Source organism: Dendropsophus ebraccatus, chromosome 8, assembly GCF_027789765.1.
Source record: "Dendropsophus ebraccatus isolate aDenEbr1 chromosome 8, aDenEbr1.pat, whole genome shotgun sequence".
Taxonomy (NCBI): domain Eukaryota; kingdom Metazoa; phylum Chordata; class Amphibia; order Anura; family Hylidae; genus Dendropsophus; species Dendropsophus ebraccatus.
This window is the reverse complement of record NC_091461.1, coordinates 127,325,423-127,351,258: the sequence shown is the minus strand read 5'-3', so window position 1 is coordinate 127,351,258 and position 25,836 is coordinate 127,325,423. Positions and strand designations below refer to the sequence as shown.

The following is a 25,836-nucleotide window of genomic DNA, read 5'->3' as shown; positions in this document are numbered from 1 at the left end:
TGATAATACAGCAGCAGCTGGATATGTGATATATAAGTTACTGTACAGTATAGCAGCATGTGGTGTATAATGTATAGTAACTGTATAACCCTGATAACACAGCAGCTGGATATGTGATATATAAGTTACTGTACAGTATAGCAGCATGTGGTATATAATGTATAGTAACTGTATAACCCTGATAACACATAAGCTGGATATGTGATATATAAGTTACTGTACAGTATAGCAGCATGTGGTGTATAATGTATAGTAACTGTATAACCCTGATAACACAGCAGCTGGATATGTGATATATAAGTTACTGTACAGTATAGCAGCATGTGGTGTATAATGGATAGTAACTGTATAACCCTGATAACACAGCAGCTGGATATGTGATATATAAGTTACTGTACAGTATAGCAGCATGTGGTATATAATGTATAGTAACTGTATAACCCTGATAACACAGCAGCTGGATATGTGATATATAAGTTACTGTACAGTATAGCAGCATGTGGTGTATAATGTATAGTAACTAACACACACAAGAGAAGATCAGCACCAACCCTGACACAATGTGCGGCTCCGTATCAGGAGAAGGATGGGGTGCTTACCATAATAGCAAAAAGTCTTTGTACATGCAGTGTATACGTAGAGGCTATGAATAGGTAGCACTCACCATCCAATAAAATCTTGTAGCTTTATTATATCCAAAAAGCAACGGACAAACAAGGTGCGGACATATTCAAGGCAGACGCTGAACAGGTAAGTGGTGACAGTCTGTTTCGCGGTATCCCGCTTCTACGGTCCGGTCACCACTTACCTGGTCAGCGTCTGCCTTGAATATGTCCGCACCTTGTTTGTCCGTTGGGGAAGAGGGTGTGTTCAGCATGGGCCAATCAGGAAGTGAGAATCACAGAGCTGAGGAGGAGGACAGTGACAGAAACTTTAAATACAGCAGTGTGGATGGCTGAGTGTAAGTGCAGGCACATTATAGCAGGAATGAAAAGGATTGGAAACAGAAGGGAAACTGACAGAGACTGCAGGGAGCAGGGAGGAATGAGCAGGGCAGATGTGGGCACATACATGCAGCATCTCTGTTTGGGGAGAGAGGGGTTACAGCTATGGAGAGATTATCCCCACAGTCCTGTCCCCTGATGTAAGCCCCAGCCTGAAGTGGATCTGCTATGATTTGGAAGGTGAGGGAGACTTCCTGGGTCAGAGTACAGGGCTGTAGACCCCACTATGCAGACCCTGCCCCTCCCCCACTCCTCCTTGAACCCAGTACAAGGAGCTCTTAAACCAAAGCTATGCTCTTACACCAAGTCACAATTTTGAATGAATTTTGATGCACTTGTACTTTTACCTTGTAAGTGCCGCTGCTGTTTCCTGTGTCACTGAGGATTCAGTATTATTGTGCGGCTAAGCACCGCTAAGTGGACTGGGAGCCGTGGAGGTTCAGCTGCTTGTGAGCCCATATTGTGCTGGGGATGAGTGCCCACTAGTATAAACCTTTCGCTGACTGTGATAACTATTTGTACAGGATTGTGCGCTTCTCCCCATTTAACCCCTCGCCTCCGCAGCCTGTATGTTACCACCATAAATCCCTTAGCTGTGAAAACTCCTGAAAAGTATTCAAAGTAGCGTTTCATAAGTTTATTAACCCTTTAAGGTGTTCTGCAGAAATTTAACCCTTTGAGGACCAGGCCCAAAATGACCCAGTGGACCGTGCAAATTTTGATCTTTGCGCTTTCGTTTTTCCCTCCCCCCCCCCCCCCCCCCCCCCCCCCCCCCCTTCTAAGAGCTCTAGCACTTTCAGTTTTCTATCTACAGGGCCATGTAATGGGGTCTTTCATTTTACCATATCATGTATGACGGAATCCCAAATATGTTATTCATGAAGATATAAATAAGTGAAATTGTAAAAAAGAATGCAATATGGTAACGTTTGGGGGGTTCCTGCGTCTACGTAATGCACTATGTGGTAAAAGCGACATGATACTATTATTCTATAGGTCAGTCTGAACACAACCATATGCAAGTTTACACAGATTCTCTAATGTTATATATATATATATATATATATATTTTTTTTTTATGAAATCCTTTTTTTTGGCAATTATTAATAAAATGGGCCTATTGTGACTCTTATAACGGTTTTATTATTTCACCTACGGGGCTGTATGATGTGTCATTTTTTCCGCCATGATCTCTACTTTTTCTTAATACCATATTTGTGAAGATCGGACGTTTGGATCACTTTTTATTATTTTTTTTTTATATATAATGTAACATAAAATCGGTAATCACCGCACTTTTTTCCCTCTTTTCGTCTTCGCAATGACGCTTGTTATATTTTAATAGAATGGACAATTACGCACGCTACGATATATTATATGTTTATTTATTTTTATATGTTTTATTTATATAGTGGGAAAGGGGGGTGATTTAAACTTTTATTGGGGGATGGGTTTTTGGGTAGTGTGTTAGTGATTTTAACTTTTTTTTTTTAATACATTTTAAGTCCCTTTGGTGCCTTTTTTTTTTTTTTTTTTTTAAAGCCATTAAACCATGTTACAGAGCCTTGTGGTGCCAAAATATTTGTGTAAAACAAGTTGTTCCATCTGTACCATTCTGGGGGACATGTGACACCCTGATCCTTTTTTATTTAAATCTTTTATGAGGTGGTACTAATAAAAAACAAAATTTAGCAGCTGTTTTTTTTTTTTGTTTTTTTTTTTTTATACGCCGTTACTATAGATTACATACAGGGATGCACAATGCCCCGATCGATTCTAATATTGATTCTTGTAGCAAAATATCGGTTCAATACCAGGATTCCCTGGTAGTCGATACTTTATGTTCAGCTGTGCTTTTGTGCATCTTAAAATAGAGTATACTGCAGAGAACATGGAGAGAAAAGAGGAAAAAAAGGCGGCCGGGAGAGGAGATCGCAGGAGAAGGATGGACATGCAGAGAGCGGGGGAGGAGATGCGGCCACTACACCTGAGAGGATCGCGCAAGATGGGAGCTGTGAGGTGGGGGAGGCAGGCGGGACTGTGAGGTGGGGGAGCCAGGCCGGGACTTTCAGCAATCTGGCGGGTGGGAATCACATGTCATCACACTGACCAGGAAGCAGGGTGTGAGAAGAGAAGCAATATCTGTAGCACATCTGTTGCCCCCTCCCCCCCATATCAGTGTGGTGACATGTGACCTCTGCCTGGCAGTGTCCGTCCTTCTCAGTCTCCTCATGCAGCGTCCAGGATCCTCTTCCCCTGATGTAAGCCTGATGATTCTTCTCTCTACTTTGTCTAGCTCTTTATCCTCCCTCCCTATCTATCTATGTATCTACTGCCCCAGCAGCTGAAATAGTGCATAACTACTGCCCCAGCATACCCCAACAGCTGAAACGGTGCATAACTACTACTCCCAGCCTACCCTAAAATCTGAAGTGTTATTGTCAGAACTCTAAAATGATCACATTCCTGATCTTGCACGGTAAACAGTGTAATCACCAAAAAGGCCAAGTCCAAATTTGCAGATTTTTTTTGTGAAATCACATCCCACAAAAAAATTCAAAAAGTGCTGAAAAGGTCACATATATAACAGTCAGGGCTCATGAGGCTAGGGGATGTGATTTTACCTAATTGCACCATACCTGTATAACTACACCTATATATACAGGCCTTTGAATTAGAAGCACCAACACAAAAAAGTAGAGAGTCCCTGATAGGGTTAATGAATAGTTGGGGCATTTCTTACCTGGGAAACTTCTGATATGGACACAAGAAGAAATGTTTTGTTTCATGAACTATTTCCCTCAGAGACATCTTTATCAGCGTTCAAGGCCGTTCTCAGAAGATAGCTGACTGTTTTGTTATGTTGGTCTCTGGGAATAATGTGAAAGTATCTTTGCACAGAATGTATTTTTCTAACCTTTTTGACTAATAATGATGAATACTAATATAGATGCCATGGCGCATGACTGAATAACTAAATCACTAGTACCGCCTCATCTATGCCTTATTAGCATTTGTTAACACCTTATATTTTATCTGACTGTAAAATGTGATTACCATAATAAAACTGGGCCATTATATCCAGGTTTATAATCCTGAAACATTGTCTTATCTGTGTCTGTGATTTATAAGTGTTGAGTTGGTAATACTGCAGGTTACAACTCTAGCCATTAATTGGGAACCATCCTATACCTGGGTACTGACTTTTCTCCATAGAGACAGGGCAGAGGGAGGGATTATATTTATATTATATTATATTTTTTTTTTCCTTATTAAGCATCAAATTGGTATTGAGTATCAAAATAAAAAAGTTGGTAAAAAAAATCTAGAATTAGAATTGAGTTTTGATAAGAATTAATGTGGTGTTTTTCTTCAGTATTCTATGGCTGCAGCTATGTGTGTATGTGTCTGTGCGTGCGCGCGCCTGCAGCAGGCTGTGTATGTGCTATGGCTGCAGCAGGCTGTGTGTGCGCGCGCTATGACTGAGGCAGGCTGTGTGTGTGCTACGGCTGCAGCAGGCTGTGTGTGTGTGTGCACGCGTGCGCTATGGCTGCAGCAGGCTGTGTGTGTGCGCGCTATGGCTGCAGCAGGCTGTGTGTGTGTGCTATGGCTGCAGCAGGCTGTGTGTGCGTGCTATGGCTGCAGCAGGCTGTGTGTGTGTGCGCTATGGCTGCAGCAGGCTGTGTGTGCGTGTGTGCTATGGCTGCAGCAGGCTGTGTGTGTGTGCTATGGCTGCAGCAGGCTGTGTGTCTGTGCGTGCGCGCGCCTGCAGCAGGCTGTGTATGTGCTATGGCTGCAGCAGGCTGTGTGTGTGCGCGCTATGACTGAGGCAGGCTGTGTGTGTGCTACGGCTGCAGCAGGCTGTGTGTGTGTGTGCACGCGCGCGCTATGGCTGCAGCAGGCTGTGTGTGTGCGCGCTATGGCTGCAGCAGGCTGTGTGTGTGTGCTATGGCTGCAGCAGGCTGTGTGTGTGTGTGCGCTATGGCTGCAGCAGGCTGTGTGTGTGTGCGTGCGTGTGTGCTATGGCTGCAGCAGGCTGTGTGTGTGTGCGCTATGGCTGCAGCAGGCTGTGTGTGTGTGTCTTTGTGTGTGTGTGTGCGCGCGCTATGGCTGCAGCAGGCTGTGTGTGTGTGTGCTATGGCTGCAGCAGGCTGTGTGTGTGTGTGCGCTATGGCTGCAGCAGGCTGTGTGTGTGTGTGTGTGTGTGTGTGCGCGCGCTATGGCTGCAGCAGGCTGTGTGTGTGTGTGTGTGTGTGTGTGTGTGTGCTATGGCTGCAGCAGGCTGTGTGTGCGCGCACTATGTGTGACCCCTCTCCATATCTCTATGTGTGACCCCTCTCTATATCACTATGTGTGACCCCTCTATATCACTATATGTGACCCCTCTCTATATCACTATGTGTGACCCCTCTCTATATCACTATGTGTGACCCCTCTATATCACTGTGTGACCCCTCTATATAACTATGTGACCCCTCTATATCACTATGTGTGACCCCTCTATATCACTATGTGTGACCCCTCTCTATATCACTATGTGTGACCCCTCTCTATATCACTATGTGTGACCCCTCTATATCACTGTGTGACCCCTCTATATAACTATGTGACCCCTCTATATCACTATGTGTGACCCCTCTCTATATCACTGTGTGTGACCCCTCTCTATATCACTATGTGTGACCCCTCTCTATATCACTATGTGTGACCCCTCCCTATATCACTGTGTGACCCCTCTCTATATCACTATGTGACCCCTCTCTATATCACTATGTGTGACCCCTCTATATCACTATGTGTGACCCCTGTATATCACTATGTGTGACCTCTCTATATCACTGTGTGACCCCTCTCTCTATATCACTATGTGTGACCCCTCTCTATATCACTATGTGTGACCCCTCTCTATATCACTATGTATGACCTCTCTATATCACTATGTGTGACCCCTCTCTATATCACTATGTGTGACCTCTCTATATCACTATGTGTGACCTCTATATCACTATGTGTGACCCCTCTCTATATCACTATGGCTGACCCCTCTCTATATCACTATGTGTGACCTCTCTATATCACTATGTGTGACCTCTCTATATCACTATGTGTGACCTCTCTCTATATCACTATGTGTGACCCCCTCTCTATATCACTGTGTGACCCCTCTCTATATCACTGTGTGTGACCACTCTCTATATCACTATGTGTGACCCCTCTCTATATCACTATGTTTGACCCCTCGCTATATCACTATGTGTGACCCCTCTCTATATCACTGTGTGACCCCTCTCTATATCACTGTGTGACCCCTCTCTATATCACTATGTGTGACCCCTCTCTATATCACTATGTGTGACCCCTCTCTATATCACTGTGTGACCCCTCTATATCACTGTGTGACCCCTCTCTATATCACTATGTGTGACCCCTCTCTATATCACTATGTGTGACCCCTCTCTATCACTATGTGTGACCCCTCTCTATCACTATGTGTGACCTCTCTATATCACTATGTGTGACCTCTCTATATCACTATGTGTGACCCCTCTCTATATCACTATGTGTGACCCCTCTATATCACTATGTGTGACCTCTCTATATCACTATGTGTGACCCCTCTATATCACTATGTGTGACCCCTCTCTATATCACTATGTGTGACCCCTCTCTATATCACTATGTGTGACCTCTCTATATCACTATGTGTGACCCCCCTCTATATCACTATGTGTGACCCTTCTCTATATCACTATGTGTGACCCCTCTATATCACTGTGTGACCCTTCTCTATATCACTATGTGTGACCCCTCTCTATATCACTATGTGTGACCCCTCTCTATATCACTGTGTGACCCCTCTCTATATCACTGTGTGACCCTTCTCTATATCACTATGTATGACCCCTCTCTATATCACTGTGTGACCCCTCTCTATATCACTATGTGTGACCCCTCTCTATATCACTGTGTGACCCCTCTCTATATCACTGTGTGACCCCTCTCTATATGACTATGTGTGACCCCTCTCTATATCACTATGTGTGACCCCCCTCTATATCACTATGTATGACCCCTCTCTATATCACTATGTGTGACCCCTCTCTATATCACTATGTGTGACCCCTCTCTATATCACTATGGCTGACCTCTATATTACAGGGATCTGGCAGTGTTAGTGTTTCTGTGTGTATGGTGAATATTTAGTTAGAAACATAGAAGATTGTCAGCAGGAAGAGACCACCTGCTCCATCTAGTTGTGAGTAGTTCAGGACATGGAGGCTGGAGACTGGCAGGTGGCAATTGGTTTTTTATATATGTCTTTACTATTTACTCCTGTTTTCATGTTTATTGATGAGACAGCGACTATTGTCATATGATTGTTGGGTTACTGTTTGCCCAGTAGTCCCCCAGGGTGAGCACAGCCTGTATTGTAGGCTGATGCCGTGTATACATTTGTATGCGTTTTTAATGTCTTTTGCATAGCCGGTTCAATAAAGCTATTTTAATCATATATATTGGTGTGCATTGTGCTTCTATACCCTATGTTTCTCTGTCCTTTTTTTTCTTTATCATCTACTTTATTGTTGTCACGTTTGTTATTGGTCTTTTAAGTACTCTTATTCCAGTCTTAGCTCTTTTTCTGAGTTTTGCATTATTATCATAATTAGGGTGAAGAGGTGGTTGATATTAAAGTGGAGGATTTATCAAGTGATGAAGAGACCTATGTGAGATGTGATCTCCAGTGTAAGGAGGAGGCAATCCCTGTAGAGATCGGCTCGGGTGAGTAAAACATTGCATAGTCTCCATTTTTGGTCCCTTCCTAATTTTACACCCCTCTCCGCTTTGTCAGTGAAAACCGGTGTAGAATATGTGCTTGTCCACAGTAAGTAAGAAACTGCTCTGCTCTATTCTTTCTGGCTCCTTTTACATGGGAGAACCGCTTACTGCCAATAATCAGCCTGTGTAAACGGCCACTGATGATGTTTATATGAGAGAACCGCTCACTACCCATAATCGGCCTGTGTTAATGGCCACTGATGACATCCTATGTGCAGGCGTAGTTGTCTGCACATGTACACGGGAATGTGTGGGTAACCATTATTAAGTTAATAGGCGATGGTTCTGCAGCCACAGGATTGATGGCGACTTGTAAATGCTCTGCAGATAGACACACTTAGGGTACTATTACACAGAACGCTAATTGGCTGAATCGGCTCCATGTAATAAATACAACTATCAGCCGATGATCGGCTGATTGTTGATATAGGTTCTTACCTATTTTTGTCGGGCGCCGACTGCGCACCACTATGTGTAATAGCGGTGCGCGGCCAGTGACTGACGATATACATTACCCATCCACGTTCCCGGGTCCCGCGCGCTGTAACGTCAGAGTGGCCTGTCAGACCTGACAGGCCACTCTGACGTGGGACCCGGGGGAAGAAGACCGCAGCAGCAGCCCTGGAGCGTGGATGGGTAATGTATTTAGTTATGCAAGGGCTGCAAGGACATTGGTAACTATGTCCTTGCAGCCCTTGTTTAACGATTATGGGGCTGTGTAATAGGCCCAGTAAACGAGCGGCGATCTAGTAGATCGCTGCTGGTTTACAGGTATTATGGGGCCCCCATCGGCCCGTGTAATACCACCCTTAGACTGAAGAGCCACTAGTTGCAGCCTGGATGTCATATAGAGCAAGGCCCCAGGCTGAGATTGAAAAAAAAAAATCATTGTCCTCCAAACATGTTCCCCCAGGCAGGGAGGCGGTATATACACACGGGCAGGGAGGCGGTATATACAATGGTCCACATGTCCACCTTCAGTTGCAAACCTTTAAAGAGGATGTTCAACACTAATTGAAAAAAAAAAAACAAGTTTTGCTGCGACCTGCTCTTTTTTGAGGCCACGGTGGAGTCTTTTCTATCCAGGCATCTTCTCTTCACTTCCTGGTTCTGATAATGTGACCACTGTCTCAGACTACATGGACCAGCATGCTATGCAAGCCAGAGCCAGCCCCCTGCTGCTAATGTCTCCCACATTTCTTCTAGTCACCTCCCCCTGCCCAGTTATGCTGCTCACTACAGACAATCTCTATGAAGGTGTTCAAACAGAAAAATAAAACATCCACAAACGCCAACATAAATAAAAGATAGGGTTTATTCCTAAAAGCACTGATATGACGCGTTTTGGAAACAAACAGGTTCCCTTTCTCAAATAAAGATGCTTTTTATGCGCTGTTTGTTTCCAAAACGCGTCATATCAGTGCTTTTAGGAATAAACCCTATCTTTTATTTATGTTGGCGTTTGTGGATGTTCCTGTGGGCAGCGCTGATTATTAGTACCAATTTTTACTTTTTCTGTTTAAACACTTGCCATACGGACCTCTATATGGGAGTATCTCGTCCTGGAACTTTTAGCAGTCCTCGGACATCCTAGCCCTACTTCAGCATTCATCTGGCTGACCACAGCAACTCTGGTACCCCCACGGATTGTGAGGGGTGATATGCATAAAGCCCAAGGGGCAACAAGGTGAGCAGCCTATTTTGGTTCTAGCCCTTTCTCTGAAGGTATCACACGAGGCTCTTTTTCCTTTTTTTTTAATCTCTATGTAAGGCAGTGTACCTTATCTAATATACTGCTGTTTGCTTATAATAGTCAACTACTACACTTATTGCAGCTGCTTGCAGCATTGGGTCACACAGACGTATGGATCCTGCAGCTGCTGCTGGACTGCATGCACTGGGACCGAGCGAGGGTGGGGTCCGGGCCTGGTCCTCACCTACAGTAAGCACTGCTCTCCCTCTCTGCTCCATCAGCATCTGACTGCCCTTTGTCTTCTGAGCCCGGAGAGGAGGGGGGCCAGGCACTAGTTACCAGTGGGTATGCTTTCTTCCCCATCCTCCTCTACATCTGTGTGACACCTTCAGCCCTGCTATATCTGGGGGCTGGTGACACATTCAGCCCTGCTATATCTGGGGGCTGGTGACACATTCAGCCCTGCTATATCTGGGGGCTGGTGACACATTCAGCTCTGCTATATCTGGGGGCTGGTGACACATTCAGCTCTGCTATATCTGGGGGCTGGTGACACATTCAGCTCTGCTATATCTGGGGGCTGGTGACACATTCAGCCCTGCTATATCTGGGGGCTGGTGACACATTCAGCCCTGCTATATCTGGGGGCTGGTGACACATTCAGCTCTGCTATATCTGGGGGCTGGTGACACATTCAGCCCTGCTATATCTGGGGGCTGGTGACACATTCAGCCCTGCTATATCTGGGGGCTGGTGACACATTCAGCCCTGCTATATCTGGGGGCTGGTGACACATTCAGCCCTGCTATATCTGGGGGCTGGTGACACATTCAGCCCTGCTATATCTGGGGGCTGGTGACACATTCAGCTCTGCTATATCTGGGGGCTGGTGACACATTCAGCTCTGCTATATCTGGGGGCTGGTGACACATTCAGCTCTGCTATATCTGGGGGCTGGTGACACATTCAGCCCTGCTATATCTGGGGGCTGGTGACACATTCAGCCCTGCTATATCTGGGGGCTGGTGACACATTCAGCCCTGCTATATCTGGGGGCTGGTGACACATTCAGCCCTGCTATATCTGGGGGCTGGTGACACATTCAGCTCTGCTATATCTGGGGGCTGGTGACACATTCAGCTCTGCTATATCTGTGGAGCCGTTCAGCAACTATGGGGGGAGATTCTATTGGCTGGGACAGTGCATGTGATGAAGGTCCTGCAGAGCTCTGTTATTGGCAAGATAGGAACATGTGACAATTGGACCAATCAGAATGCATATGCAGATTAGCCATGTGGAGCAAGGGCTGCCTAATGTCAGAAAGTTACTGTGTGAGGTATTGGCACAAAATGGCCGCCCTGTAAGTTAGTGGTGACAACAGTAAGTGAAAATTTTAGAATTTCATAACTTCCTGGGCTGCAGGAGAGGGATGAAAAGTCCAGAATAATCCGGACAACCCCTTTAATGTATCTATGGAATATACTGAAAAGATGGAGAGTGAGCCGGGATATAAGCTGGGATGCATATTGCAGTGCCGTTATATAGTCTTTGTGTGGAGGTAGCTATAACTTGTATATTGTAGCATGCAGGGCTGTGGAGTCGGTAAGCCGCAGCTCCGTCTCTAACTTTTATCAGGACTCACCCAGACTTCCCACTCCGACTCCTTCATAAATGGCCGCCAGTAATATACCAAGGGAGTTACTTATCACACTTGTTTAGCAGCTTCTCCCTAATGTCCTACATGATCCTGGGGCGACTTCTGAGGGAATATATACTGTATATACAACAGCTTCTCCTGTGTGTGCAGCCAGTCTCCAGCCTCCATGTCCTGAACTACTCACCACTAGACTAGATGGAGCAGGTGGTCTTTTTCTGCTGATAATCTTCACAAAGAAACACTGCTAACAAGGACAGATACCTGTGATATATAGAGGGGGTCAGCCATAGGCCCAGATGTATCAGCTCTCTGTCAGTGTCCGCACTCTTGAATCATCGCGGACCCACAGGAACTACACGCTCAGTCAGTCAGTGACTACAGCTGAACCTCTCTTCCCTCACTGATAGGCTGAGTGGGGCCGTGACATCACAGGATTGGGCGCGCATTGCACTGTGGGGGGACAGGTAAATAGGACTTCTTTATTATGAACCAACCACCCCCTATCCCCCCTGGATTTTTCACTGTTGCCCACAGTTTATTCTGGCTTCATTTCATAAACATATTTTACTTTTTTAGGGTGTTATGGGGCTTAGAAATTTATCAGCAAATTACCACATTTTCGTGAAAGTTTCCAAAACTGATTTTTTTAGGGACCAGTTCTTTTTTTACGTTGATTTAGGAGGCTTGTATACTGGAAACCCCCATAAGTGACCCCATTTTGGAAACTACACACCTTAAAGAATTCATCTAGGGGTATAATGAGCATTTTAACCCTACAGGGGCTGGAGCAAAGTATTCACCATTAGGCCGTAAAAAAATGGAAAATTAAAATTTTCCAATAATATATACGTTTAGATTAAAGTTTCTCATTTTAAAAAGGAACATGATAGAAAAAGCACCCCAAAATTTGTAACGCAGGTTCTCATGAGTATAACGGTACCCCATATGTGGGCGTAAACCACTGTATGGGCTCACAGCCGGGCTCAGAAGGGAAGGAGCGCCAATTAGCTTTTCCAATGCAGATTTTGCTGAAGAAGTTTCTGAGCACCAGGTGCATTTGCAGTGCCCCTGTAGTGTCCGCAGAATAGAACCCCCCCAAACGTCACCCCATTTTGGAAAGTACACCCCTCAAAGAATTAATCTTGTGGTGTGGTGAGCATTTTGACCCCACAGGTATTAGAGGAAAGTATTCAAAATTAGACAGTAAAAATTAAAAACTCGAATTTTTCCAATAATATGTTCGCTTAGTTTGAAATTTCTCAATTTCACGAGGAACAAGAGAAAAAAATTACCCCAAAATTTATAATGCAGGTTCTCCTGAGTACAATGGTACCCCATATGTGGGCATAAACCACTGTATGGGCACACAGCGGGGCTCAGAAGGAAGGGAGCGCTAATTAGCTTTTTCAATGCAGATTTTGCTGTAGAAGTTTCTGAGCCTGCTGCAGCCATAGAGCGCACACACACACAGCCTGCTGCAGCCATAGAGCGCACACACACACAGCCTGCTGCAGCCATAGAGCGCACACACACACAGCCTGCTGCAGCCATAGAGCGCAGCCATACACACAGCCTGCTGCAGCCATAGAGCGCAGCCACACACACAGCCTGCTGCAGCCATAGAGCGCAGCCACACACACAGCCTGCTGCAGCCATAGAGCGCAGCCACACACACAGCCTGCTGCAGCCATAGAGCGCACACACACACAGCCTGCTGCAGCCATAGAGCGCACACACACACAGCCTGCTGCAGCCATAGAGCGCACACACACACAGCCTGCTGCAGCCATAGAGCGCACACACACACAGCCTGCTGCAGCCATAGAGCGCAGCCACACACACAGCCTGCTGCAGCCATAGAGCGCAGCCACACACACAGCCTGCTGCAGCCATAGAGCGCAGCCACACACACAGCCTGCTGCAGCCATAGAGCGCAGCCACACACACAGCCTGCTGCAGCCATAGAGCGCAGCCACACACACAGCCTGCTGCAGCCATAGAACGCAGCCACACACACAGCCTGCTGCAGCCATAGAGCGCACACACACACAGCCACACACACACAGCCTGCTGCAGCCATAGAGCGCACACACACACAGCCTGCTGCAGCCATAGAGCGCATACACACACACAGCCCGCTGCAGCCATAGAGCGCACACACACACAGCCTGCTGCAGCCATAGAGCGCAGCCACACACACAGCCTGCTGCAGCCATAGAGCGCAGCCACACACACAGCCTGCTGCAGCCATAGAGCGCAGCCACACACAGCCTGCTGCAGCCATAGAGCGCAGCCACACACACAGCCTGCTGCAGCCATAGAGCGCACACACACACAGCCTGCTGCAGCCATAGAGCGCATACACACACACAGCCCGCTGCAGCCATAGAGCGCATACACACACACAGCCTGCTGCAGCCATAGAGCGCAGCCACACACAGCCTGCTGCAGCCATAGAGCGCAGCCACACACAGCCTGCTGCAGCCACAGAGCGCAGCCACATACACAGCCCGCTGCAGCCATAGAGCGCACACACACACACACAGCCTGCTGCAGCCATAGAGCGCAGCCACACACACAGCCTGCTGCAGCCATAAAGCGCAGCCACACACACACACACAGCCTGCTGCAGCCATAGAGCGCACACATACAGTCTGCTGCAGCCATAGAGCGCACACACACACAGCCTGCTGCAGCCATAGAGCGCACACACACGCAGCCTGCTGCAGCCATAGCGTACACACGCAACCTGCTGCAACCATAGAGCTCACACACATGCAGCCATAGAGCGCACACACACACACACACACACACACACACCGCTTGCTGCAGCCATAGTGCACGCGCACACACACACACACGCAGCCTGCTGCAGCCATAGCGTACACACGCAACCTGCTGCAACCATAGAGCTCACACACATGCAGCCATAGAGCGCACACACACACACACACACACACAGCTTGCTGCAGCCATAGTGCACGCGCACACGCGCACACACACACACACGTAGCCTGCTGCAGCCATAGCGCACTGAGGAAGAACACACAATCTTAGAGAGAAAACACCACATTGAAGATAGAGGTTACTGCTACACTACTTCTCCTTTTTCTTTTTCTCTGTCTCTCTCTCTCTCTTCGACTCCACAGCCCTGGTAGTATGTGAGATCCTGAGACAGCACAACTGATCTTCCCTATCATCACCCCCATCACATACCCATCACCCCCATCACATACCTATCCCTCCAAACACCCCATCGCACTGCTTCTTTCCTGCTGGAATTTATCAGATATACATCATTCAACCTGTGTAAAATGTCCCGCAGAATCAACTTAAGAGAATCCCCTATGCTCTTAACACCACTCCTCTTTTTTTTCAATGTTCTATTAAATCTTCAGGTTTGATTATAGGCCTCGCTGATATGGACAATTCTTGTTTTGTAGAGATCACTTTACAGGATTACACGGCCCGATGTAAATAGACTGGTGCTAGTTTATTGAGCCTTTTATGCGGCTCGACTATCGTGCAGCAAGAGCTGTGATGTGTGATGTCAGTTCAGCCCTTGCTTATTTCTGTGCCTGCAGCAGCCACAAGAAGTTGAGAGCCGCTCAGCTAATCGGCCAATCATGGCTATATCATTTACAATCCACAGCAAGGTTTTCAGTAATGGATTACAATTACAATAATGGATTACATTACAATTGATGCTTTCAGTCTAAGGGTGCATTCACACTGAGTAAAACAGGTGGAATTTCGCGGTGTTATCCTGTCTGCCTCAGTGTGTCAATGGGATGCTGAGCTCGGCTCTCCCCTAACAGAATTAACCTGTCAATTCTTTGAGCATAGAGTGGAGGCGTGCGCGGCATTCCATTGGCACACTGAGGCAGACAGGATTCCGCAATCGGGGCTCCGCCGGGCAATTCCACCTGTTTTACTCAGTGTGAACATACCCTAAATGTTAAAAAAAAAAAACTCACAATAACATTTAAAGTTTTTTTTCTTTCCAGCAGATAACTACACCAGGCACCCAGAAGAATGTATTATTTTATTTCCACATTATAAAGCAGATGATCCTAATATCAGTCAAGATGTATATAGAGAACATGACTCTGGCCACACCCTAACCCCAGCCCCTCATGGCAGAGTGTCATGGGAAATTGTCCCCTGTTCTGAATGCAGGAAAACTTTTACAATGAATCCTTTGGACGTGGAAAATTCTATTGCTGAGCAGTCTGGTTCACAGTGTGAGAAATGTTTAATTAAAAAATCTGCTCTTGTTGGACATCAGACAGTTCATGCAGACAACAAACTATTTTCATGTTCAGAGTGTGGAAAATATTTTTCACGTAAACATCATCTTGAACGACATCAGATGATTCACACAGGGGAGAAACCATTTTCATGTTCACATTGTGGGAAATGTTTTTCATGAAAACACATCTTGAGACGCATCTGAGAATTCACACAGGGGAGAAGCCCTTTTCATGTTCAGAATGTGGTAGATGTTTTGCGCAGAAATCAGTGCTTACTGAACACGAGAAAATTCACACAGGTGAGAGACCGTTTACGTGTTCGGAATGCCCAGAAATCGGTTCTCATTGAACATCAGAGAACTCACACAGGGGAGAAACCATTTTCATGTTCAGAATGTAGAAAATGTTTCACTCGAAAAGCGACTCTTGCTGAACATCATAGACTTCATATACTGGGGAAACCATTCTCATGCATGGAGTGTGGGGAAAAATTTGCCCACAAATCAGTTCTTGTTAGCCATCAGAGAATTCACACAAGAGAAAAACCATTTTCATGCTCTAAATGCGGGAACCATTTTGCTCGAAAATCAATTCTCATTGAGCATCTGAGAATCCACACAGGGGAGAAGCCATATTCTTGTTTACAATGTGGGTCAGGGTTTACTCATAAGTCGTCTTTTAATAAACACCAAAAAGTCCACAAAGGGGAGAAGCCGTTCTTTTGTTGACTGGTATCAGAAATCCGATATTCTCCCGTTAAAGTTTCTATATGCTTTTGTATAAATGATAGAATGCCAAAATAAAATGCTTTCTATAATATGTAAGATTATTATAATCCGATAAAATCTTTCCGCATACACATGTTCTGTGCTAGTAACCATTGTTTTTCAGGTTGGATTCACATTTACGATGATGCGAATAATGTTCTAAAACAGTCATGTCAAACTCTGGCCCGCGGTGTCATTATTTTTGGCCTGCCAGGAAATTCAGAGTTTGAATTACATCTGGCCCGCATGGCTACTATAAAAGAGACTATGGTGGAGGGCTGGCTACTATAAAAGAGACTATGGTGGAGGGCTGGCTACTATACGAGACTATTGGGGAAGGGCTGGTTACTATACGAGACTATTGGGGAAGGGCTGGTTACTATATAAGAGACTATGGGGGAAGGCTGGCTACTATATAAGAGACTATGGGGGAGGGCTGGCTACTATATAAGAGACTATGGGGAGGGCTGGCTACTATATAAGAGACTATGGGGAGGTCTGGCTACTATATAAGAGACTATGGGGAGGGCTGGCTACTATATAAGAGACTATGGGGAGGGCTGGCTACTATATAAGAGACTATGGGGAGGGCTGGCTACTATATAAGACTATGGGGGAGGGCTGGCTACTATATAAGACTATGGGGGAGGGCTGGCTACTATATAAGACTATGGGGGAGGGCTGGCTACTATATAAGAGACTATGGGGAGGTCTGGCTACTATATAAGAGACTATGGGGAGGGCTGGCTACTATATAAGAGACTATGGGGAGGGCTGGCTACTATATAAGAGACTATGGGGAGGGCTGGCTACTATATAAGACTATGGGGGAGGGCTGGCTACTATATAAGAGACTATGGGGGAGGGCTGGCTACTATATAAGACTATGGGGGAGGGCTGGCTACTATATAAGACTATGGGGGAGGGCTGGCTACTATATAAGAGACTATGGGGAGGTCTGGCTACTATATAAGAGACTATGGGGGAGGGCTGGCTACTGTATAAGAGACTATGGGGGAGGGCTGGCTACTATATAAGAGACTATGGGGAGGTCTGGCTACTATATAAGAGACTATGGGGAGGGCTGGCTACTATATAAGACTGGGGGAGGGCTGGCTACTATATAAGAGACTATGGGGGAGGGCTGGCTACTATATAAGACTATGGGGGAGGGCTGGCTACTATATAAGACTATGGGGGAGGGCTGGCTACTATATAAGAGACTATGGGGAGGTCTGGCTACTATATAAGAGACTATGAGGGAGGGCTGGCTACTATATAAGAGACTATGGGGGAGGGCTGGCTACTATATAAGAGACTATGGGGGAGGGCTGGCTACTATATAAGAGACTATGGAGGAGGGCTGGCTACTATATAAGAGACTATGGGGAGGGCTGCCTACTATATAAGACACTATGGGGAGGTCTGGCTACTATATAAGAGACTATGGGGGAGGGCTGGCTACTATATAAGAGACTATGGGGGAGGGCTGGCTACTATATAAGAGACTATGGGGGAGGTCTGGCTACTATATAAGAGACTATGGGGAGGGCTGGCTACTATATAAGAGACTATAGGGGAGGGCTGGCTACTATATAAGAGACTATGGGGAGGTCTGGCTACTATATAAGAGACTATGGGGAGGGCTGGCTACTATATAAGAGACTATAGGGGAGGGCTGGCTACTATATAGGAGACTATGGGGAGGGCTGGCTACTATATAAGAGACTATAGGGGAGGGCTGGCTACTATATAAGAGACTAGGGGAGGGCTGGCTACTATATAGGAGACTATGGGGAGGGCTGGCTACTATATATGACTGGGGGAGGGCTGGCTACTATATAAGAGACTATGGGGGAGGGCTGGCTACTATATAAGACTATGGGGGAGGGCTGGCTACTATATAAGAGACTATGGGGAGGGCTGGCTACTATATAAGAGACTATGGGGGAGGGCTGGCTACTATATATGACAGGGGGAGGGCTGGCTACTATATAAGAGACTATGGGGAGGACTGGCTACTATATAAGAGACTATGGGGAGGGCTGGCTACTATATAAGAGACTATGGGGGAGGGCTGGCTACTATATATGACAGGGGGAGGGCTGGCTACTATATAAGAGACTATGGGGAGGGCTGGCTACTATATAAGAGACTATGGGGGAGGGCTGGCTACTATATATGACAGGGGGAGGGCTGGCTACTATATAAGAGACTATGGGGAGGGCTGGCTACTATATAAGAGACTATGGGGGAGGGCTGGCTACTATATATGACAGGGGGAGGGCTGGCTACTATATAAGAGACTATGGGGAGGGCTGGCTACTATATAAGAGACTATGGGGAGGGCTGGCTACTATATAAGAGACTATGGGGGAGGGCTGGCTACTATATATGACAGGGGGAGGGCTGGCTACTATATAAGAGACTATGGGGGGACTGGTTACTATATAAGAGACTATGGGGGAGGGCTGGCTACTATATGGGACACATGAGGGGCTGGCTTCTATTTGGGCACTATTGGGAGGACTGGCATGTGGGGCAATTTTGATTGGGTTGGCTACAACATTGGGCAATATTGGGGGGGTTGGCGATTACATGGGTTGGGGTTTAATCATGGCATAGCAATTTATCATGTCAACCAATCACTGTGTTGGACATTTTTTTCACCTAATTACTGTGGGTGGTGATAAAACAGAATGGACACTTAGTTAACCATAGTAAGAATATATACTGATTGTATACTATACATGGCGCTTTATCAATTTGACTGTTAGTATGCTGCTATATTGATGCGAAGTGGGGATACCCGTAGTTCCCCGTATTTAAATAGTGAATGGGAATAAGATTGCATCAAGCGCTACTATATAGAACTCATTTATGGTATGTTACTCACGAAAATTCTTCCGTAAAGGTGTTTTTCTTGGCGGTAAGATGTTGCAGTCCTCCAGATTCGGGTTCCAACAAGTAGTTGTAATCCACGCTGGGAGTACGCCCCGGCCGGCAGCGCAGCCTCAACCAGCTATAGGTGTTCCGGTAAAAGTTCAATGTGACGTCACAGAGTGTGTTACAGGGTATAGTAATGACCAAAGTTCCTCCAACGCGTTTCAGCGTGACCTTACGCCTTCCTACTGAGGAAGGCATAAGGTCATGCTGAAACGCTGGTTGAGGCCGGGGCGTACTCCCAGCGTGGATTACAACTACTTGTTGGAACCCGAATCTGGAGGACTGCAACATCTTACCGCCAAGAAAAACACCTTTACGGAAGAATTTTCGTGAGTAACATACCATAAATGAGTTCTATATAGTAGCGCTTGATGCAATCTTATTCCCAATCACTATGTATTACATATGTATTTGAATGGAGTTCACTTCAATGCACTTGAAAATGGCAGATGTCCCGCCGAAACGTTGTGCGTTAGTTGCTGTGTTGCACTTTGTCATGATTTAATTCACATTAAATGAAGTTTCTACACTGAACGGAGTGCTGTGGACCATTGCATATATCAGTTTATCATGTCATTTATCATAGTGCACAGGGCTGGGAGACGCACACCACTGACAGTGCCAGGACCACCGCATTCGCGCCTCAATAATTATCAAGGTTGGCCCTCGACTTTGTCCAATATTTTAATTTTGGCCCCCTGTGTATTTGAGTTTGACACCCCTGATCTAGAACATATAGGGGCACATTTATCATTGTCTTTGCACCATTGTTTTGGCTAGTTTGGAGGTTTTTTTTGCACTGCTTAAAATTTTAACAGACAAAAAAAGTCCTGCCAAATAAGTCCTACAGTGCAACACATAAACCAAAGAACAACAGAAGAAATTGCACAAATAATTAGAGAAGTATAACAAAAGTCTTTATTAGAGATTATAAATAAAATTACACAGAATGAAATATGGGATAAAACACAGAGGTCAAAACCAAACAGGGAGGAAAATATCAGTGTGGTATATAAAAAGGAGTATAAGGGTATAAACCCACACACCGTATACACAGCGTATTTACTGCTGCGATACGCAGCGAATACGCAGCAAAAACGCAACAAATACGCAACAAAAACGCAGCAGATTAGATCTAAATAACTGAACTCAGCATTAAATCTTCACCATCAAACTGCTGCGTATTTGCTGCGTATTTGTTGCGTATTTGCTGCGTATACGGTGTGTGGGTTTGTACCCTTAGAGTTAGTTAGTAAGGTGAATGTTGGTACAACATCACCATCTAGTGGTCACTATTTGTATGGAAACCTAAGCCTAATGCAAAAACACTCAAAAAAGTGAATGAAAGTGAAGAAAACTCCTAACTACAGAGCAAAATTAATTTAGAAAAGAGGGGGGCTGTACGCAACCCCTACATGGGTTAATCACAGTAGTAATATCAGTGAAAAAACAGAAGTGGAATCAGGAGTTACAACCATACACAGAAAAAATATAATAATAAGTGAACACAGAGAAAAAAAACACACTTAAATCTTACCGCCTGCCTGGCACAAAAGCCCGACGTACGTTTCGCTCGCTTTGTCAGGAGCTAATGGACTCATTTACCACAGATATATATACACACACATGGAACACAGATGCATTGTTGGTATACACCCAAATTGGGTTCAGAATCAATTACTTACACTGACAGTTTTTAAACTTGTGACTCTGGCGTGCCAAGATGGCGGTAATTCCCGGCAGGAGGGAGATCATTATCCCGATGGCCGATGGGATTTAAGAAGGAGGGGGAAAGAATGTGACGTGTTCTAGTGCTATCTCCACTACATTACAGACCCGTCACATCCGCAATGGCGTCACAACTTGGCGGCGTAATGACGCAGCCATCATGTGCAGCCCGCGTCGACGTGGTGGCGTGTCTAAGATGACATACTATGTGCCTCAACTGCGCTTCAACTACACAACGCGCTGACGTCACTTCAGCTTCTATGATTAATTTAGTGTGTCTTTTATATTTATTTATGTGTTTTATCCCATATTTCATTCTGTGCAATTTTATTTATAATCTCTAAGACTTTTGTTATACTTCTCTAATTATTTGTGCAATTTCTTCTGTTGTTCTTTGCTTAAAATTTTAAGCAACATTTTATTAAGGCGTTTGCGCTATTTTTGAGCAGTTTATGCCGGCTGCGCCTTTTCACATTTTTTTTTTGCTCTGAGGGGGCATGGTTTCATGTTAGTTACTTTATTAACCGGATTTATCATGTTTTTAGTTTTTGCTCAAAAAATTGCGCATCATTACTCCACTCCTACCCAGGTGTAGTTTTTGAGTTTTGTTAGCCAAAAAAAGTGCAAAAAAAATTGCGCAATCAGACAAAAATGCAAACCTTGATCAAGGCCTGTGTGCCTAATGATACATTTTAAGCAAGGTCTGTACGTTTTTGTGCAGTAAGAGTGCGCAAGCACAAAATAAATGTAGCCCATAGTTGCCAATACTTTGGAATCAGAAACAATGGATGCAGTCAGTGAAATGATAGCTGGGACTCCACTTCGTCACGTAGACATAGTATTTTCTCTATTTGTTACAGAGTTATAGCTGATTTCCTCCAAACCAATTCTTCAATTCTTGCAAATCCTCCCCATTTGCTGCAGTACCAAACATGGTGATGTGGACTGGTGAGGTGGCCATTATAGAAGATAGCCATCTGCCCACTGGAGGGACCCCACCATTGCTAACCTGGCCCGGGCACAAAAACATTTAGGCATAAAGTCACAAATATGACCAGATAGGGGATCTCCCCGCACCTCCTCTTTATCACTACCGCCTTAGTTAATTGCATCAACTTTTTAAACAGTTTTCGAATTCTCTTTTTTTAAATCAGAGCTTCAATCAAGTGCAGATGCTCTGGTGGTTCCCTGCCAGACAGGGCTTATAGGTTACAAGCAGTGACGTGCCATGATGGTATAGCCCATACCTCCTAGAAGCCCCTAGGAATAGCAGAGTTAGGTTTTTGTCATGTCTGTCATGGTGTTGTGTTAAAGGGGTTCTCTAGTGTTAGGAAAAACGCCTCCGCTTTCTTTCAGAGACTACATTGCTTTTGTCTCCAGGTCAGTTGTGGGTTGTAATTGAGCTCCATTTACTTCAATAGAACTGAGTTGCAAAACCTGCAGATAATATTGATAAATGGTGACCATTGCTGTAGTCGTACAGGTAATTGTATAGAATGCTGGCTATGAGTGATGACCATTGCTGTAGTCGTACAGGTAATTGTATAGAATGCTGGCTATGAGTGATGACCATTGCTGTAGTCGTACAGGTAATTGTATAGAATGCTGGCTATGAGTGATGACCATTGCTGTAGTCGTACAGGTAATTGTATAGAATGCTGGCTATGAGTGATGACCATTGCTGTAGTCGTACAGGTAATTGTATAGAATGCTGGCTATGAGTGATGACCATTGCTGTAGTCGTACATTGTTGCATATAAGTGATGACCATTGCTGATGGTTGCTATGTAGGAAACTTTTCTGTCAATCTTATTGTGTCTTAGAAGAGCAGAAACTAATGTTATTTCTTTCCCTTAGCAGATGAATTCACCAAAATCTCCAGGAGACGTCATCTGTCATTTTCCTATGATGAGAATATAGATTATAAATGTGGAAAACTGCCCATTCACCCAGATATATTCCCAGTTCATCACAACGGAGAAGAGCTGTCATCTAATCGCTGTGATCGTGAGAAACCCACCAGTGATCAAAATGTAGGTCTCAGCAAGGGAAAAATATTTCCATGCCCTGAATGTGGTAAACTGTTCAAACACAATTCAAGTCTTTCCATACACAAGAGGACTCACAATGATGAGCGGCCATATTCATGTTCTGAATGTGGGAAGTGCTTTACCCAAAAATCAGTTCTTGTGGAACATGAAAGAATTCACACAGGGGAGAAGCCATTTTCATGTTTGGAATGTGGGAGATGTTTTGCTCAGAAATCTGCTCTTGTTAAGCATGAAAGAACTCACACAGGCGAGAAACCATATGTGTGTTTGGAATGTGGAAAATGTTTTACACAGAAATCTTCTCTTGTTAAACATCAAAGAAGCCACACAGGACACAAGCCGTTTTCATGTTCAGAATGTGAAAAATGTTTTACCCATAAATCGGATATTATTAGACATGAGAGAACTCATACAGGAGTGAAGCCATTTTCATGTTCAGAGTGTAAAAAACCTTTTACTCATAAAGCAGATTTTATTAACCATCAGAGAATTCACAAAGGGGAAAAGCCAATTTCATGTTTACAGGGGGAGGTTTATCACTAGTACTCCTGGCAATTACTAGGGAAAAGGCAGTTTTGTGCCCAAACCACCCAGTCTACAGAACATCTGTCAAATGGAGGGGGGTGCAACCTAAACCGCTTGTACCTTCGGATAGCTGCTTTTAATCCAAGATCTGTCCTGGTCTCCACTCGGCAGGTGATGCAGTTATTGTCCTAAAAAAATAACAATAATAATAAGATTAGAGATTTTTAAATGAAAGTAAATTACAAATCTATATAACTTCTTGATCGGTTGATTTGAAAAAAAAAAAAAAATTGCCGGAGTACCCCTTTAACTCAGGAATAAGATCTAGTTGAATAAAAAAAAAATCAGATACAAAGCAATTTGCTATTTTCCTGTTTTGAATGTGGGAAATGTAGCAGAATTCTTGTAATGAGAATCTGTCAGTAAAATAAAATATTTGGATACCTATTGAATGATATAACGGTATAGACTCTTGTAGACTCTGATAATTGATCGGTTTACTCTAACACCTGAATGGTCTGTCAGATGGGTCTAACTGCTCCTGAATGTGCAGTTTTATATACTACTAAGGCTGTGGATATATTGTATCTCGGGAGAAGGCTGTGGATACACTATATCTGGGTAGGGGGGAGGAGGGCAAAGATATAGTGTATCTGGATAGTGGGGAGGCTGTGTTCACACATTGGAGGAAAATTTTAAAGGGCTTTGCGCCTATTTTTAGGTGGATAGTTGGATTTTTCATCCATTCTTGTTAAAGTTCTATCTATGAACCATTATTTGAAAATTTATTAGATGCAACTTTTTTTTTCATCTGCCCGTTTTAAGTCCCACAAAGTGGTACAGGCCTGCGTCTGGTTAGGACCAGGTCAATATGTTTGCGCAATTTTTTGATTTAAGAATAGTTTGTTAAATGAGTCCAAATCGGCTGTGTAAAAAAACAGATGAATTCTCTGTAGAAAAATTGCACGTTTTAGACTCTATAGTAAATGTCTCCCATTGGGTCAATGAACGGCCGGTCTGTTACGCCATGTGAACATAGCCTAAATGTGATGACAGATTTTTTTTCTGCAGATCTCTGGTGTTTCAATGGGTGCCAAACATTCCCCATCTACTGCAAATTTGGCTATGTCACTTTTAGAAGAACTTTTTGTGTATTCAGATTCTAATCCATTCACTGACAGCATACAGTGGTATGGCAGATACATACATGATCTCCTGCTAGTCTGGGGAGGGGTCATGTGTCTGCCATACCACTGTTCATAGAGCACATGAATTTCAATTCATGAGGTCTTAAATTTACTTACCACATGCACCACAGAGAAATAATTTTTTTTTTTAGATCTTGAGCTGTTGGGTATAGGTGACCAGGTGGTTATTACCAAAACACATAGGTAACCATTGTCTGGTAATACCACATTGCATGCTACAAGTAGCCACCCAGCACACACTATACAGGCCGTTCCTGTTGGTGAGCTGAGCCGCATGAAGCGCAATTGCAGCACTGCGGCCAACTACCAACATGAATGTAAAGTCACATGTGACAGACTTAGGGCACAGGGTTACTCTGAATGGACCATCATACGAGCACAGGCCAGAGTAAACAACAAGGATAGAAAATAAGAAAACATTTACACAACAAGCCCAGACCCATGTAACCAAACCCTCTTTTGTAACAAAATACAGTTCACAGTTTTCAGAGATTAAAAAAAATCATTCAGCGTACATGTATTGCAGAATGATCCAATCCTAAATGAAATTCTGAAAAATAGATGTAACATTATACCTAAACATGCTCAAAGATTGAGGGATAAAATAGCACCATCAGTCCCATTAAGCAATGCATGCCGCTCAAATACTTGGCTTTCTAGCAAGGGTTTCTTTAAAGGACAACTCCCACGAAAAAATTTTTTTGGCTTATTTAACACACATTACTAAGTTATATAACTTTTTTTAATGTGGTTAAATACCCGGTCTGGCCCCCTTCCCCCACTTTCCGACCCCGCCCATTACCTACTACGATCGTCGCGGTCCTCTTCTCCCGGGCGGCATCTGGTGACGACGACGTCAGAGTCAGGGGCGGTCCGGGTCTTCTTCCTCCTCGACGTCTTCATTGAAAGTGAATGGGCTGGAAAAGGCTGCTGCTGCACATGCGCACCAGCAGCCTTTTCATTGGCTGGAGCGCATCACATGGCTTCCAGCTTGCTCAGCCCTGATGCGCTCCAGCCAATGAAAAGGCTGCCGTTGCGCAAGCGCACTGGCAGCCTTTTCTCTCCCATGGACCCGGAAGTAAGAGGAATCGCTGGACGGCGGTGACGGTGAGCGAAGGGATGGTGAGTATGGTGTCTGTGTGTGTCTGTGTTTTTGTTTTTTTGGGG

General features: G+C 44.8%; 1 protein-coding gene across 4 annotated transcripts in view; it reads left to right on the top strand.

Annotated features, from left to right (window-relative positions):
• Window positions 1-25,596, top strand: part of LOC138799944 (oocyte zinc finger protein XlCOF8.4-like) — a 44,682-nt gene extending 19,086 nt beyond the window's left edge. For 3 of the 4 annotated variants that reach the window (XM_069981747.1, XM_069981746.1, XM_069981745.1), the window contains 2 exons: window positions 7,673-7,784; window positions 22,743-25,596. In XM_069981747.1, the coding sequence (XP_069837848.1) occupies window positions 7,673-7,784; window positions 22,743-23,479 (849 nt within the window). In that variant the 3' untranslated portion in view covers window positions 23,480-25,596. The remainder of the gene's footprint in view (window positions 1-7,672; window positions 7,785-22,742) is intronic. The other variant, XM_069981749.1, reaches the window with a different exon arrangement.
• Window positions 25,597-25,836: the final 240 nt, after the last annotated feature.